General features: G+C 54.6%; 1 protein-coding gene across 1 annotated transcript in view; it reads left to right on the forward strand.

The window, feature by feature from the left end:
* The first annotated feature begins 300 nt into the window (after positions 1 to 300).
* The window catches only part of GRIN2A (glutamate ionotropic receptor NMDA type subunit 2A), a 67,905-nt gene continuing 50,967 nt past the window's right edge, over positions 301 to 17,238 (forward strand). Inside the window, exon 1 of the mRNA XM_063314939.1 lies at positions 301 to 720. Within this exon, the coding sequence (XP_063171009.1) occupies positions 301 to 720 (420 nt within the window). The remainder of the gene's footprint in view (positions 721 to 17,238) is intronic.

Consider the following 17,238-nt stretch of genomic DNA (forward strand, 5'->3'; position numbering starts at 1 on the left):
CCCCCTCTCCCCGATTTCTGGCCCCTCTGTGTGCCCCCCCCCCCCGGCTGGGCTGCTTTTCTTTTTCGCCTGTTAAGGGAGGAGTCAGAAGTCACTCCTTCATGGAGGCAAAGGTGGTTCCGCTCTGAAGCCAGCAGGGAGCTGGGCTGAGGCAGGCTGGCGCAATGCTTGGCCCCCACTCCCTTGGCGGGCTGGGGGGGGGTCTGAGGCCGGTCTGCCGATGGGCTGGCCGACCCCGCTCGTTGAAGAGGGCACCCGGGGTCACTTTTGTCCAGTTAAATCTGACCCCCTTTGCAGGGCATGGTGCTGGCCAAGATGGCATGTGCTTGCTGGAATCTCCTGGTGCTCCAAGCGTTGTTGGCGGATCTGGCCCTGGTCCACGGGGCGGAGAGAAGCTCCCCGATCCTGAACATCGCGGTCATCCTGGGAAGGACCCCAAATGTCATGGAAAGAGACATTCGTGTCCTCAGCAGCAGGGATGCATCAGGGGGGCTCCCCACCGACGTGAACGTGGTGCCCCTCCTGATCAACCAGACCGACCCCAAGAGCATCATCACCCACGTCTGTGACTTGATCTCGGGCACCAAGATCCATGGGGTGCTGTTTGGAGATGACACCGGCCAGGAGGCCATTGCCCAGATTTTGGATTTTATTTCCTCGCAGACCTTTATACCCATCTTGGGGATCCACGGGGGCTCTGCCATGATAATGGCAGATAAGGTACAGGGACGGGGAGGGGAGGAGGCTGTGGGACGCCGTAATCCCACCGCTCTGGGAGGCTGGGGTGGGAAAGGGCCTGCTGGCCTTTGGGGTTTGGAAGTCTGCAGTGGTGCCTTCTGTGAAGGAGTTGCTGGCAGTGACTAGTCCCTTTTTGCCACCCGAGCGCCGGTTTCCAGGTCCTCAGTAGCCTCAGGGCCAGGCTGTTCCACGTGTACCTCCCTGGACGGTGCTCCTCAAAGTCTGGCTCTCAGCTGGGAAGGCCCGGCAGGAGTGTCCCCATCGGGGTGGGGCGAGCAGAGATTTCTTGGGGAGACTCAGCTGCTGGCCTCAGGGGAGAGCTTGCAGTGGGGGCCAGCGTGGAGAGAGGAGGACTTTTCCTTGGAAGGCACCTTCATGATCCAGGCCAGCCATTTGCCCACCTGGGTGTAAAAGAAGGTCTCCGTGCTGACCACAGTGTCTGTCTTGTGCAGTGGGGTTTACCTGCCAGATTAAGAATCCTGGAGATGCTCATGCTGCTGGGGGCAGGGGGCCAGGGGTTCCTGCCTGAGCCCCCAGGGCCCAGGTTCCCTTAAGGGAGGGTCTTTCTGCATCTGATGCACCTGTGCTGCTTCTGAGCTTCTCGGATGTTGTTGGACACGCTTCTGGTGTTCAGATGTCACATGAATTAACCCTAAGCAGGACCTGGACCCCAGGATAGCCATGGATAGGTCCTAAAGACTTTGTGGGCGCTGTCCAGAACTGACGCCTTGGTGTTGCAGGCCTCTGGTGTGGCAGCCTTCTGTGGCAATGCCCCTGTGCAGTGACTGTGGACTGGGAAGAGAATGTGACATGTTGATGTTGGGACCCACCAGAGGATTGGAAAGGGGAGGACTTCTAAGAGGGGTCAGATGGTAAGAGACGGTCCTGTTCCAGGCCCAGGGGACAAGTCATGGACCATGTGGTTGGCCTGCGAGTTGAACCCCTAAAAGGCTGCCAAGTTGGAGAATCTGGTCTGATTCTGTAGCACTGTTGTCCCCCAATAGAGGGGGTGCCCTGTTTCACACTGTGGACCACTAACTTAGGGAAGCTGTGACCACGTGGCACGGAGATGCTGTTGCTGAGAATAGGGATAGATCCAGGCTGGACTGCTGAGTTCTTGGGGGCCTCCCACCTTGGCTGCCTTCCTGCAGACGTTTCGTTACCAGGCTGGCAACCACCAAGGTCGGAGAACACCAAGAATCCCAGGGACCTGGAGATGCCCACCAGGGTGGAGCCTCTCCCCTGCTTGGGTTATGGGTGCCCACTGGAAGTTCCACACCAGAGAGGGCTGACGGCTGTGGAATTGGGATGCTGGCTTACAAAGGTCTGATTGGCGCCTCTGGGCATGCCGTGAGGGTGGGCTGGCTCCAGAAATCAGCCTCTTGTATGGCTAGTGGGGTGCCTTGTCCTGGATGGCCTCCTCCCTCTTTGTACCCCGTGGGGCTTTCTGGGTTCGCCTACCATTTCCACCAGTGGCCGTCGCCACATCACGCAGCAGTGAACCCCAGAGGGCAAAGGTACTTCGTGCAGGGAAGAGCCCCCTTTCGCTTCTCAGAGGGGCTCAACCAGCATATCTTGGGAACCGCTGGGAATAAGAGGGGCCCACAAGCCTTGCGGTTGGTGGAACAGCCGACACGGGTGGGGCTGTTGAGGATCAGGGCAAGGCCAGAGGGGGACAGTTAGGGGCACCAGATTGCCATTGCCTCTCTGGCCGCCCCCCCCCCCCCGATCTTTGGCCTCCCTTAGCTTCCCTCAAACGCTTCCTTTTTTTTTTTGTTAGTCCTGAGCTGCACCAGACCTGCCGGGTCACAGGTCCGAGGCCAGTCTGGCGCTGCCATCCTTGCCGCGTCTGGGTCATGCTGGCTTTTCTTGGGGCTGGCTTGCTCAGGGCTGCGGGAGAGGAAGGTGCCGGGGATGATCCCGGGTCTTCCAGGTGCAGCCCTGAGCTGCCCAGCGTCTTCTCCTGAACACCTTTGCGCATGGTGTTACCTCCGAATTGCTCCAAAACCCACGTTGCCCATGCGGCGTGTGGGTGTGGTGGAATCGCCACATTTCTTGCTTCCTCGTCCTTGCTCCTCAGCCGAGCAAAGGGGAGCAGCTGATTCTGGCCAAGGCTGGGCGCTGCCCATCAGCACCAACACCGCTGCAGGCTCATGCCCGTTGGAATACAGCATGGAGTGGGCTCAGGCAAGCCGAGCGGCATTGCGTGTGGGGACGGGTGAGCACCTCCTTCCTCCGCAGCTGCACCAGCCTCAGCTGCACGCCGCCATCCTCTGCAAGGGGGCTGGTGGGCCAGCGTCGCTGCCTTTGCTGCCTGCTGCCGTCCCTGAGATCTCGGCTGCTGCCACCATCTCCGTCTCCGTCAGGGCTTCGGAGCCAATCTGACTTGCCGCTTATGTAAACAGTTGATGAGAATTTGGGGAGGGTAGCTTGACTCGAGAGCCGCTTCTGGCTTTCCAAGAAACGCTTTCTCAGTTCAGCTCCAGCAGCCTGTTTCACAACAGCTGCTGAGCTCCCCCATCTCCCCAACAAAGGCGAAGTTGGGGGGAAAAAGCCCCCCCCGTTTGCCCCTCTTCTCTGCCTCAGAGGTCAGTTCTGCACTGGTGAAAAGCAGGAGAGAGCGAGTGGCCTCGAAGCAGAACTGTGGATTCAAGGAGCTTGTGCGCGTGTGTGTGTGCGTGCCTGGGTGCCTCAGTTCATCCCCCAGAATGCTGTGTCTGTCCTGCAAGGGAGGAACTGCACGACTGAGGCGCCGCCGGTGAATTGCATGGACTGGTGGCATGCCTGACTGGAAGGGCCTCCAGGAGGGGCCCCCAGGGCCCCTTCACATTGTCCTGTCCACAAGGACTGCAACCAGACAATGTCCAAGGGTCGGTCACGTCTGATTCTGATGTTCTTCCTCCAATGGTGGTCAGCTAGAAGCCTTGTTTGTTGGCATGTTGGACAGTCAGCGATAGATGGCCCCTGCGCATGGAGGCTTTGTTTAGCTGCATCTGCTGAGTTCTGTTCTGAGCTTTTTAGCAGTTGGATGAGTTGGCCCCATGGTGGTGTTCCTGCAGCTGGGGCCTCAGGGGGGGCCGGCCTGGTGGGGCCGTTCCTCGTGCAGAAGCTTCACTGGCCAACCCGCAGCTTCTCAAGAGCGAGCAGGCATCCTCCGGCAGGGATGAGTGGCTGCAGAGCGGAAGGCTGGTCTTTCAGCAGGGAGGCCTCCGGATTCCTCTTGGCTAAAGCTGGCCAGAAGTCTGTAGAGAAGGGCGGAGTTTGCACTCTGCGCTCGGGCATCATGTTCCCTGCTCAGCTGTGTGAACTTAGCCACTCGCAGTCCATTCAGCAAGCTAGAGTTGGACAAAGCTTAGCTCGGGAACAAATGGGTGTCCTGGAGGGCCACTTCTGTCCCCCCCCCCGGGTGGGCAGGGCCAATGGAGTTCAGAGGGAGGTTAAGAGGTGAAATGCTTGATTTAAGCCACCTGTATGCCCCGGTCCCTCCCCCCATGACACACCGGCCCATGGGCTTTCCCGAGGCACAGGGGGTGCCCCCCGGCCACTCAGCTCCAGGGCCCTCCTAGGCCAGCCTTCTCTCCCCAGGACATTCCGTTCCCAGCTGCAGACTCCTTGACCTCCGATCCTGGAGAAATGTCCGTGGCTACCTCAGTAGCTGTGGCTTGCCTGCTCTTCCATGAATTTTCTCCAAAGCCAACTGCGCAACCATAGTTGTTCAACTAGGCTCCACTAACTTATTTCTGTCCCAAACCTCCCCCCATTCTACTTCCTTCGATGCCCCATTGACGTTGTTCTTCCCTGTCCTGCCTCATCTCATACGCTTCAGTCCGGTGTCTCTTCCTCGTCTTTCCTCTCCCCTTAAGCAAAGTCCTAAACCGGGCAGCTTCTCCGCGGAGGAGATCTGCTCCGGCCCCACCGTGCCCTCTTCCACATTGTGTGCCACCGCTCCTTCTGGGCAGCCCAGCTGAGGAGGAGGTGACCTCCTGCTAAAGAGGTTTCATCCCTGAGCAGGCCTCGATCCGCTCTCAGCACCTCAGTAAAGAAGGGGCACCTCTGACGGCAAGAGTTACGGTTCAGATTAGTCTCCCCAGACGGAAGGCTGTTGTCTGGCCAGCTTTGCCGCTTGGGAGGCAGAAGGTGCAAATGGGGCGGCCGAGTGGATTTTACCCATTGCATTTGGCGCTTTGGGGCTCTGTCCTTCCAAGGAAGCCTCTCAGACCCAGAGCTATCCAGTTAATGGAAATTAACACAAACTTCTGCCAAGAGTGGGTAACAAATGTCTAGTTTTAGATGGGTTGTCCTCAGATAGGGAGCTTGATCTTTGGAGGGAGCGTGCTTCCTCTCTTTTTGGGAAAATTTGGCTCAAGTGGAAAGTTCCAACTGGTTCTGAGATCTTTAGGTGCGACTGAGGCATCTTATTTGCACAGACTAAGCAGAAGGGGGCCCAGATTGGCTCTGTCAAGCATGTTTTCTCTCTCCGCTCTGTCATCTATTAAGGGTTCCTGGGAACATGCTAGCTTTAACTGGATCTGACAGTTTAATAGTTTCTCTCTTTTCTTTCTTTGTTTGGGCGGAATGGGGGAGAGTAATGCGGTTGACCAAGTCCATGGACAGGCAAGGTTTTCAAAGCTGCTGCTGCTGCTGCTGTTTCAAGTTGTGGCAGTTCTGGATCCGAGTTGGGCCCCTCAGCTCCGCAGCCAATTCTCTGGAGCGGGGAGCCACGTGCATCGTTGTTGGCGAGGAAATAACTGTAAAGGTTGACAAATGGCCGCATTTGGACTTGTGCTCATGCTCCGGGACCAACATCATTTGCCAATTGGCAGGGGAAGTGCCCGGCTGAAGGACGTGCGAGAGCGCTTGGATCAAAGGCTGAGCTCAAACACGTTCAAGCACGGTTTGATTTGCTTGCTTACGGCTTATTGTGTAAGCTTCCACTGGCTGGGTATGTGTGGCGTGCTCAGTGAATAGGCACGGCACAGGGACCATAACGACGGAACGCCCAAAGCCCAGTGTGCCGCCACTGAGCAAACCACTTACGGCTCGAACCCAGTTCAAGTCTTGGTTGCTGCTCTGGGTAGAAGGAGGGGAACTGATAAACTAACTCCCAAACAGTGATTGCGGCTTGTGTGGGAGAAAGTTAGAGGAAGCGTGTTCTGTTTCTGCACCTGGGGCACAACAAGTACGGTTTGTTGGTTTGGGTCTTAGCATGTTGTGGCCAGTGAGGCGTTGTGATTCTAAGCTGTGCTTTCTGGCTTACTTTGTTGTCTGCATCCAGACAGTTTCACTAATGCAGATGGCTTGGCTTTTGGGCTGAGGCCCTGGGATTGGCAAGCCGTGATTTGGGACTGAGTGCGTGGTGTGAACGAAGCCTTGCCGGTTTGGTTGTCTCCCTGCAACCCCAGTGAATGCTCCCAGCGCCATCCCATGCAAGAGTCTCCCTTTCAAAGATGGCAGATTCGGAGCTTCGTAGAGCAGTGGGGCCTAGGCAGAGGTCTCCTGGGGACTGGGGTGTCTCCCTTGCCACCTCCTCAGCCTTCCAAGCAACTTCCTTCTGCTGGGGCCCTCCAAGTGCTTGGAGATTCTCCTGCTGGCTGGGAGTCCTGGAGGGCCAGTCGTAGCACCTCGCGAGGGGTCAGAGTTGCGCAGCGGAAAGGAATGTAGAGATGACCCTGGGAAGGGAATGGATGAGCCACCGAAGGGAGAGGAATGGCAACACAGTCCTGGGGAAGTGGAAAGCGTGAGAGAGAAACCAAGGCGTCCTGCCTTGATTCGGTTTGGCATAAGGCGGGGCAGAGGGGAACTCTTTCAACACTCTGTTAATACACCTGACAGTGATCCAGTAGCATTCCTGGAATCCCTGTGGGGTCTGGCCTACCTCAAAGGGCTGAGAGGCAGGCTGCTTAAACACTGTTCACCTTCAGAGCGAGTGGAGTGAAGGATTGTTTTGCGATGGGGACCAAAGGTCCCAGGTTTGGTGGCCAAGCTCTCCAGGGAGCAGGCGGGGAGACCCTTCTGGCTCCTAAAACCTTGCAGGAGGCCAGAGGGACAGCTGTGGATTGTGTGACCCGCCTGCCCAAGGTCCTGGCCTTCTTGGCCCTTTGGATCTCCAGCTGGAAGGATCCATGGCCGTCATGCTGAGCCAGGCCTTCTCCGCAGACCTCATTTCCTTTGCTGCGTGGCTGGGCAAGGGCCAAGGAGTTTTAAAGGGAGAGAAAAGACAGTCTGTTTCCCAAATGGGTTAATTACTCCAGGGAAGGATGGATGGCCATTTGGGGCCTGGCTCAGCCCTGGACCTTTGAGTGGTGGGCCAGAAGCCGCAATCCCAAAACTGGACAGCAGAGCCAGGATGAAGCAAGTGACTGTAGCTCCATTTGTTTTCCGTAACTGGCCTCTTCTGTCATGTTAAGAATCCCAATTTAGCAGTGACTTTTAGAGGCATGTGTGGAATGGCACACCTAACACGCTGGAGGAGGTCCAATTGTGTGCATGCTTTAATCCAGATAAATACAAAGGGATGCCCTCTGGCACACGAAAGAGCATGCAGCATGATTCTGCCTTGCCACCTTGGAAGCAAGGCCCGAGTCCATTGAAATGTGCCCAGGGTTGCAGCCAAGGTGTGTTCGGGGACAACGTAAAGATCAGGGGGTGGCGGGCGCTGGAGGAACCCTCAACTGCACATCTGCATTGTTGGCTCAATCCCCCCGATGGCGTGAGAACAGGCAGCATCGTGCTTCGCTCTCTGCCAGCGAGAGAGGCAATGATGTCATCGGAAGGGAGAGAAAAAGGATGGTCGAAATCTTTGACTCCGCTCATGCTACAATGGAGAGGTGCGAGGGAGTCTTGGGCGCATTTGTGTTGCCAAAGAAGCAGTTTTGTCTTTCAGTTTGGGGCAAAAGAAGGAGCGATAATGGCCGTCCTGGAGAGGGACCCTGAGTGCGACTGGAAGCATCGGGTTAGGACAGGTGGGTTTAAATGTTTGAGGTGGGGCTGGAAAGCAGGCCACCAACGGTATGGGGCTCTAGTAAGGGGGACGCGTCAGTGAGTGGGCTGAAAATGGAGTTTCCCACCCAACACTTCAGGTCCAGCAGTCCTCCCCACCTCAAGGAGCGCTTTCTCCTTGCGCCGCTGACAGCAGCCAGCCCCGGAGGCCCCGGAGAGGATGGCCTTTTTGGTTAGGATGGGTCTTAAGGCACGCGCATGGCAGGGCAAGGGTGGGGGACATGAATGTTTCATGGCGCTAGGTGCTTCGTGTGGAGACTTCTCCCTTATGGAACCCGACTCCAGGAGCCGGCGTGTGCTGTGCAAAGTGGCCGGATTGCACGTTGCCGTATCCACTCTAAAACGGCAGATTTAGTTAATGGAGAATAACGGTTTGGTTTTTTTTCCCAAGCAAGAAAAGCAAACAGGTTTTAGTAAAGATAAATAAATAAAAACACATGCTGGATTTCTTTTTTTTTTTTTAAAGGCTGACAGCCAGCTACAAACTTCAGCTCATGTGCTTCATTCAAAATCACCTAAGTGACCCCGTGCATGCCCCCCACCCCTAATCAGTGGCAGCCCCTCCTTGCTCTTCACAAGGTCGTGGTTCCTGCAGTTGCAGGAAAGAACTTGGAAGAGCTTGGCTTAGAAAACAAGGTCCATGGGGAAGTGCCTAGAGAAGTGGGATTACACCACCCCTGTAGGTTGCCTTTCTGAACGATGTGTGCTCTTCCCTTTCAGTGGGAAGGTGTCTAGTTTTGGGTTGGGAGACCCAAGGCCTTTTCAAGATGATTCTCTGCTGGAAAAACAACTGCACCCCTGTGTGTTCTTGGCCCTCTAGACATGGCTTGGAGCTTCCCTTTCACCCTGATCGAGAATGCAACGTTGTCTTTGCATTTAGGCCATAGAATCTCTTTTTGGGCCAAGCCAGGCCCATTGGGGGTGAGAAGAACCCTTCCTCCCCGCCTTTGGTTCAGGAGCTAACCTTGTGTAAAAAACAAAGCATTTGCCCTTTTTCTGATGGCTGTTGGCTACCAGCTGTCAGAGGTGTCTTAACAGCCAGGTCATATATTTCTGCAGCTATTGTAAAAAAGAACAGTTTGGTAGTTGGAACGAAGCCTGAGAGGAGATCAGAGTTGCACATTTTAGCAGCTGCCAGTGAGCTCCAAGGAGTGACTGATGCTATTTATTTAAGGAGTCCTTGACAGTCTGTCTGTTTGTTTATTTGAGAAAAACACCACCACTTCTATAGAATTTTATCTCCAGGGCACGATTTGGCAATCTGCTTCCTCCTCCCTTCGCCCACTTCTGCCCTCTCCGACAAAAATGCTAACAATGCCTTTCTGTAGGAAGAGCTGTAAAAGTGGATCCCACCAGTTTTAATCCAGCATTTTATTTCCTGTAGTGGCCGACCTGTTGCCCTTGAGGGGTTCGTGAGCAGGAGGCAGAGACCTTCCCCCCTCTCCCTGTGCTTTGGGGCAGATCCCCCCCACCCCCCAGGCCACCCCGAGCCCCCAAGGCAGCGGCCCCTGGGCAGGTGAGCAAAGGGGCTGTGATGGGTGGGAGGGGCATCGTGGTGAGAGGAATACAGAACTCACGACTTGGTCTTCAGCAGCGCTCAGGGGACGTAGAGAGTCTCAAATGCCATCCTGTTGGAAAAGAGGATAAGTTTACCCAAAATAGATTTTGAAAACATGACCTAAATCTCTGCCGCTCGCTGCATCTACCTGCCGTGTTCCAGGCAGGCTGGCTGGGGCGATGGGGGTCAAGAGGCTTTGGGGTCTGAACCCCCGATGGTTGGATCTGTTCCCCTCCTCTGCACCTTTATCCTGCCGTGCCTGCAATGGCAGCAATATTAAGATAGGGTGGTCAGGTGGCTCCCAGGGTGGCGTTAATGCTCTGCCCTGGCATCCAGACCAGCCGCCTTGGCTGTCGTAAACTGCCTTGGAAGCAGCCTGGTGTACCCAATTTACAATTTTTTTAAAATCCGTTCAGTTGTGTCTGATTCTCGGAGACTGCCTGGATGAGTCCCTGCAGTTTTCTTGGCCAGGTTTTTCAGAAATGGTTTGCCATTGCCTCCTTCCTAGGGCTGAGAGAGAGGGACTGGCCCAGGGTCCCCCAGCTGGCTTCGTGCCTAAGGTGGGACTAGAACTCAGGGTCTCCTGGTTTCTAGCCTGGAGCCTTCACCACAAGGCCAAACTGGCTCTCTTTTTACAAATAAATAGCAACAAATAAATTGCTGCATTGGTTCTGCAAAGTTGCCTGTTGCCCCTGAGAACTAAGTGGATGCTCCATGTGTAGAGGCAGTCTACCTGCAAAGAGCAGTCCCCCCTGTGGCTCTCGAGTGGGAAGCGTCTGGTGGGAGGGTGAGAAGAGCCCATGCATGCTTTTGGAGCAGAAGGGAGGGCTGTAACCGAAAGGGGACAGGCATAATCAGCGCCTGTTTTCTGTGGCTTGCGGAGAGGTCGTATTGTAGCACCCAAAGTGAACTTGTGCAACCGGCGTATGGTGGAAGAAGACGGCAGCGAGAACCAGGACTGGCCTTTTTTGGAAGGGGAAGATTCTGCCCAGAATCTGAAGCAGGACCGGGCACTGGGCGTTTCGGGGCGGTTGACCGGGATCGGACATTCTGGGTCGACTGATGGGATTGGAAAGAAACAAGAAGTTTGCTCAAGTTGACCTGAATGCTTGTGGAGGTTTCTAATCCCGCTCAACTCTCTTAATTAAAACGACTGCAGCCCCTTCCCCGCCCGCAATTTGGCTGCAACGAAACACTCCTATATGCAGTTAGGTTTTGATTAAAGGCAAACAGTGCCCAGGGATGGAGAAGCTCCGAATAGGGTTGAGAGCTTGAGGCAGCGGTTCATGCAGGAGTACGTTTTACTTCAAGGTGGTTTAAGGAAGAAGGTTCCGAGGCCTCCGGGTGCAGAGCTGGGGAGGGGTAGAAAATCTCCTGAGTGAGGGGCTCTGGTCACGTGCTTAACGCATTCAAAGGTGTGTCCTTGAGCGTCGCCTCAGTGTTCCTGTGGACCTTTTCCCTTTTTTGCCTCCTTTCTTGTCACCCGAGAAGCCAATGCCACCCCAGGCACCTGATGGCCTGTCCTTTCAGAAAGTGCTTCGTTGTGTACCTTGATTAAAGTGTGATGTTCCCTCTGCCAAAGTTACAGTGAGGGTTGCTAAGAAGCAGGTTTCTACCAGCAGAACCGCTGCCCATCGAGCAAAGCGTTGCTTGGGCTTGGCAGCCCTGCGGTTCTCTTAGCCCTGCTGGAGACGGCCAGATCAAATGTGGAAGATGTTGCTTGCAGAGCATGTCCTCTGCTTAGGCAACTTTGGAGAGGGGCCTAGGCGCAGGATCTGTCGAAGGGTTCATCGTCACGCAGAGCCTCTGTCTGAATGCCCGGCTCAGAGTCAAAAGATGGGCTAGCTTTGTTGGCTTTTGTGTTGAGACGATGCGATGCAGACTCAGAGGCAACCTTGATGGATGGTTGGGAAGTGCCATTTCTAGGTCTCTAACCAGGACCTGTTCTGTTTTGCGGTCCTGATGTGTCTTGGCCAAACTCTTAGGTCCATGCTGAATGTTCCGCTTCTTCTCTGGAAGCCACTCTTGAATGGAGCTGTAGGCCTTCTGCATTACTTCCTCTTGGACCCGAACCAGGCAAAGACGCCTCTCTATCCTGGCACCTCCATGCGGCACAAACACCATTTCCAGCTTCCTCATTCCCATGTGTTGTTTGTGACCTGCAAAACGTTCCCTGCTTCTTATGTCACCAGAACATTTGTTCCCTTTGGTCCCTCAATGCATTTTGCTTGTGACGGCATCTGTGTCCACTTGGCTTCCTCTGTGGCAGCGAGGTTGTTTTGGACGAAGCAGAAATCTTGGCTCTTCAGTATAAGGACAGCCTTTGGCCATGTGCTAGACTTCTAAGAACACTTCCCGTATCTCCCACTTCCTTTTATTTTTCAAGATTTGTCCCAGGGGTGAGCAAATGGCACTTGAGGACATTGCGTCTGGGGTGCCTGAACATAGCATGGTGGGCTTGGGCAAGACACAAGGCCTACGAATTGAATTCAGAGGGATTGGCAGCCTCCAAGGGGTGGCCACGGACAGGCTCTGACATCTTCCTGCTTGGAGCATCAGGGAACCACAGATGTCCCCCTTGCTATTTCATTGGTGACCCAAAGATTTGAGAATCCTCAATTTACAATGTTCAGAATGGCTCTGTTCATTTAATGGGAGGCTGGAACATCTGCATCTTTAAGCCAGTTTAAAAAAAAATGTGATCAGGCCTTCAGGACCTGGATAGAGCCTCATGCAGGTTCCCCAGAGGTGGCTTGTAAGGATGGGCAGAGGCTCCATCTGCAGAGACAGGGCCTTCAGGCAGGATCTCTGGCAAATCTCAGAGCCTGGTGCATTAATTCATTGCAGATGGTCCTTCAAATAACCAACTCTTGGGGGCCCTATATAGATACCATATTGGTATAACACCTGCAAATAGCTGGATGGCACCAGCTGAAGCTCCGACCATTTTTGAGGGACAGCACCATGTGGAGTGTATTCAGATTGTGCTATCAGGGCACAACCTGGTCCTGGAGGACTGCAGGAAGAAGGGCCCTGTCCAGACAGGGCTGCCACTGGGAAATAAGCCAAGCTGACAAAAGGTATCCTGGGTACCTGATGCCATCTGGGCTTCCCTTGACAGTGCCAAGTGCAGGAGAACCCAAAGTTGCACCTTTGGCCACCTGGTTGAAAGAGCATCCCATCTGGCGTGCATTTCTGGGATTCAGCCATGGCTCCGTTGCCCTTCTCCAGCCCCAGATGGCCTCTGGGCACCCGTTCAGACCACCCAGCCTTTCGGAGTCTGGGGCTGTGGGTCATCAGCTGGTCCTCTGATTGGTTAACAGTAGCACAGGCGTCTTGTGCAAAACTAGGCTTCACTCTTCTGGCTAGAGAAGCAAAAGTGCAGAGCCTGAGACCTCCAAGGGCCATTTCTGCCTTGGGTCAGGATCCTTTTTGTGGGCTACCCTATTTAAGAACAGTCATCGGACATTAAAAAAATAAAATCTGCGTATTATATTCCTGATCGGAATGGGGAAAGTGCGTGTTTCTGTCACATTTCCTCCCACTGTTCTTGTGTGGGAGAGCGAGGTTGGTTTGGAAGAAACCAAGGCAAAGACTCTTCCCCAAGATGGGAACTCAACATCTTCTGCTGGGTCTCACCGCATCTTTGCTGCTGCTGCTTTTTTCTACTCCCCACCCCCCAATTCTTGTTTCAATTCCTTCTGTTTCCTGCCAGTTGTATCAGCAGCTGTCAGAGTTTGTTCCTAAATGCCGTGAGTCCAAAGGTGGCATCGCACCCGAGAAGCGAGTCCGAATTTGAAAGGTCTCTGCTGCTGTGCCTGGCCTTGGGCAGGCTGTCCCCTTGGCTTCTTCCTGCTCCGGGGACCAGAGGGAGGACTTCCTAGCCCACGGTTGGTGGCTCTGAGTCTTTGGACCAGAGAGACCCCGAAGAAGTGCGCGAGAGGGCTGTCGATAGGCCGCAAGCTGATTTCAGGGATGGCTTGTTAATCCAGCGAATGTTGTGGAGAGTAATGTTGTCTTTCATAAGGTTGATACCCCAAAGCCTTGTATCTCCTTCCTGAAACAAAGTCAAAATGATTCTATGGTGGCATCTGCCTGTAGACTGGGGGCAAGGGGAGGTGGAATGGCCCCCTTTGGTTTGCATCCCGAGTTCTCCGTGGGGCCCTCGGGACTCAATCTCGAGCCCGTGGAAACCAAAGCTGAGCACTGCGGAAAGTCTGCAAAGACCTCTCCTTGTGTGGAAAGGGCGATGGAAGGTCAGCTAAGCGAGAGGCCTTTTTACATACAGCCAGCTGTTTGGACAGCGATCCTCAGAAAGAGGCCAGGTGGATTTGGGGCACATCCCAGCAACCTCACAGTTGTCTGGCGACCGGTCGTGGGAGACAGCGTGTCCCTTCTCTCAGCCGGGGTGCCTGGGAGGGTGGTTTGGCCAAGCCCATCGGCTGGTTGGGTGCTGAAAGGCGATGGCCCAGACCGATGTGTGTCCTTGGATTCCAGTCTGTCGGAGCTGGCTGAGCGAAGGGGATAGGTCCTTGGGTCGGGTGGGGGTTATTTCAAACGTGCTGGAGGGCAGATTTGAGGCTCTGCTCCAGCAGGGTGGCATGTGCTGCGTCTGGTGCAGTCCTGCCCTTCCTTTGCCGCTTGATCGAAGGGAGCAGTAAGACCTCCCGCTTAACAGAACTTCCATGCACAGAGAGAGGGTATCCCTGAATTGCCAGTGACTGGCCCTCGGGGATATGCGATCTCTGGGCACGGAAGTTCTGTTAACCACCAAGCTTTCAGTTCCAGATTTAATCAAGGTGACACGTCCCAACCGTTGGACTGCAAGCTTCGGAGCTCTCGGTCCCGCTGTTGGAATCTTGCAGTTGCCGTCCTTTGGAAGATGCCATATTGGGGTGGTGGAATTAGCAGTTTCCTCTGGCAGACCGGGAAAGGGCCTTGGAGCCTGGGGGTGGCTACAGCTGCGATCCCCAGGGGAGATGGTCTGAACAAGATCCCCCCACCTGCCCACCTTCCATATCCGTGGAACTGTGTGACTGCTGTATCAGGTCAAAAGAAGACTGGATGTTCAGGAAGACCTTGGAAACTGGAGGGTTCTTCTGATGTTCTCCGCTTGATCGAACCCCCTTGTTCAGAGGCAGTCTTCCTTAAGTATCTCTGAGAGGCAGTGTTCTTGTCTTCGTGCCCTGCTTTGGGGATTCCCTGCAGGAGTATCCCCTCCAGCCACATTAAGATTTTGCTAGCAAAACCAATTTTTGTACCAGAATCATGCTGTGCCGAGTGGGTACTTTTTCTGGCAATCTATTTTTGAGTTTTGAGTGTGGAGGCGAGGATTCTCTGGAGAGGGAACAGCCTGTGCATCTCATTCTCTTCGTAGTGTTCAGCCAGTCTTGGGCAGGGAAGCATGTGTGAGTAATGCCCACCTCAGTGTTGGTCACCTTAATGTTAGGCTGTGAGGGAATCTTTCTCCCCCCTCTCCTTTCTTCCCTGCCTGAAGTCTTCTTTTGAGTGCTGAGTAGGGAGAGGCCAGAATGCTAACAGTGCTGGGTGCAGAGGAAGTTTAAGGCTGGGCTGATGGCTCCGGAGACAGGGCTCTGCCACGTCGGTTCCTCTTCTCCCTTTGTGTGTCATCATCCACGGGAAGAAGGTGGGGGAGCTGGGTTTGACTGAGGACCGGGGGGGCGGGGGCAGGGGTAAATCTCAGCCCTCCCTTCCCTAACCAGCACGTGGGGTGGTTTCATACCTGGTGGGCAGGAATGCCAGTTCTGCCACTTAATGGCCATGTGGTCAGACGCAGACCCTCTGTCCCCCCAAGGCAAAGCTGGGCCCAGCTGTGGGCATCTCTTTGCAATGGTCATACAGTCTTTAATCTGTGATATTAACTGGAAACTACAGTTTCAAGGAGAGACTGAGAGAGCTGGGTATGTTTCCTCTGGAGAAATTCACATTGCAATGGTTTTCTTTATGTTCCTGAGAGTGTTTCTCAGCCTTGGGAACTTTAAGCAGTGTGGACTTCAACTCCCAGGATTCCCCAGCCAGCAATTCTGGGAGTTGAACTCCACTTAAAGTTGCCAAGGTTGAGGAACCCTGGTTCCTGAAAGCATCACCCATGCAGGGTGCCGAATAAGGGCCTTAAGTCATGGCAGACTCCACTTGAATGTTAGAACAACCTTCCTGATAGTGACAGTGGTTTGAGGAGGATCTGGTTCCCAGGGAGAAGAGCTCCCTTTTATGAGAGGTGGTCAACTGAAGGCTTAATCTGGCGGGACCTGGGAGACCCTGCGGTGCCATTCAGCTCTATGATGCCAACTGCTGAGACCGCGCATATTCAACTCCGGGGTCGGCTGCAGATTTTCTGGTTGAAGATCCTGGGGAAGAGGGGCTGGTGGTTAAGGTCAGGCCCACCTTTCTGCTGTTTGCTGTTTGCTGTCTGCAGCCTGCTGTTGAGTTTTGCAGCTCAGGAACAGGCAAAGGGAGCCAGGATTGGTTGTGCATCCTTTGGTCCAAAAAAAGAGAAAAGTCTGTTTGTGTGTGCTTGTGGAACAGGGGTTGTATTTGTGCAGGGTGAGATAAGAATTGGCAGTGCCACAAGGCCTAAATGGTCTCTCAGGATGGTGTTCAACACCTTAAGTCGATTAAGGCCCCGATATTTGGGCTCCATTCTTGCACTTCAGAAGATGCAGATATTTTTCTTTGCACAGCCGTTTCCTTTCCCATTTTCCCAGGAGCGTTCAGCTTGCTTGGTTGTCTGCAGTGGATGCTTCCAAACATCACTTCAGCACTGGCCAAAGCAGGAACAGTCCAGCCGGTGCCCCCAGTTGTCGTAAACTGCAAACCCCACAAGCCCCCCCGGCTGTTTCGGCTGGCCTCCAAGCTGGCCTAGGGGCTGGGTCATGGGGAAACGTTTGCCCCGTGCGGCTGGCTGAGAAGGTGGTGCCAGGCAGGTGAAGGGGCGAGCGCTAAAATGGGGCAGATGGCAGTCTCCCAGTGGCCAGCCTTGGGGCCCCTGTGTGCTGGGCCTTCATTGGGCCCTGTGGGGGCCAGGGCCGAGGGGGGTCTGGGGCCGGAGATGTTTTCAGCTCTCCTACTTTGGTTTGGAGCTGCCTCTCCTATAATTTGGAGGACATATTGGAGGAAACGTGCCCCCCATTTGGGATGCCAACAACAGTGTGTGCAAGGAAGGGCCACCTTTCCCTGGGCCTGACTTTTGGGACATGGCCTTGGGGGTGGGGGTGGGGGGGCCTGGATGCACCCCAAAGCCTCCTGGAACCCGAACCTTTGGCAATCACGGAAGGGCTCTTAGAAAGCAAACCAGCGCCCACACGAGTTTTCTGTATTGTGGACACAGATTAAAGCCACACTCGAGCACTGGCTTGGCCTGAAGGGAGGCCCAGCCACCAGGTATTTTCTCGTGCCTCCCCCCCACCCCTGGAGAGGTCCGTGGGGGCATCTGGAGGGGCGCTTCTGCTGTCACTGTTGTGCCCTTGTGCCAGCTCCGTGACGGAACCGGCCAATGTTGGCAGCTGGAAAAGAAGCCGATCCTTTATCAGCAACAGCGAGAGGGTGGGAGCCCCCAGTGGGATGGCTTTGGGCATGATCTGGGATGCCAGTGTCCCCTTGGCAGTAGGGTGAGACCCTCCCCCCCATTTTGAGGTGAAAGTAATAAGGCTCCAGTGCCTGCGGTGTCTGTGCAGAGGGAAGCCTAGAACAAGGTGCCCAGCCTTTGGGGCGCTGTAGGCTCTCCTGAGGCTGGGGATCAAGGAGACAAAGGGCACAGCCTTACCAAGCACATAGGTGGAGTTTGGGCTTTCTTTGGAGACGGTGGTGATGATGATGATTTTCTTACGCTAAGCCTCTTTTGGAATTACATACCATTTTTAAGTGTTTCTCATCTGAAAATGGGAAGAAACTGCTACTGATTTCTGGCACTGATTCCCCAGAGG

This window comes from Candoia aspera, chromosome 14 (genome assembly GCF_035149785.1).
Source record: "Candoia aspera isolate rCanAsp1 chromosome 14, rCanAsp1.hap2, whole genome shotgun sequence".
NCBI lineage: Eukaryota > Metazoa > Chordata > Lepidosauria > Squamata > Boidae > Candoia > Candoia aspera.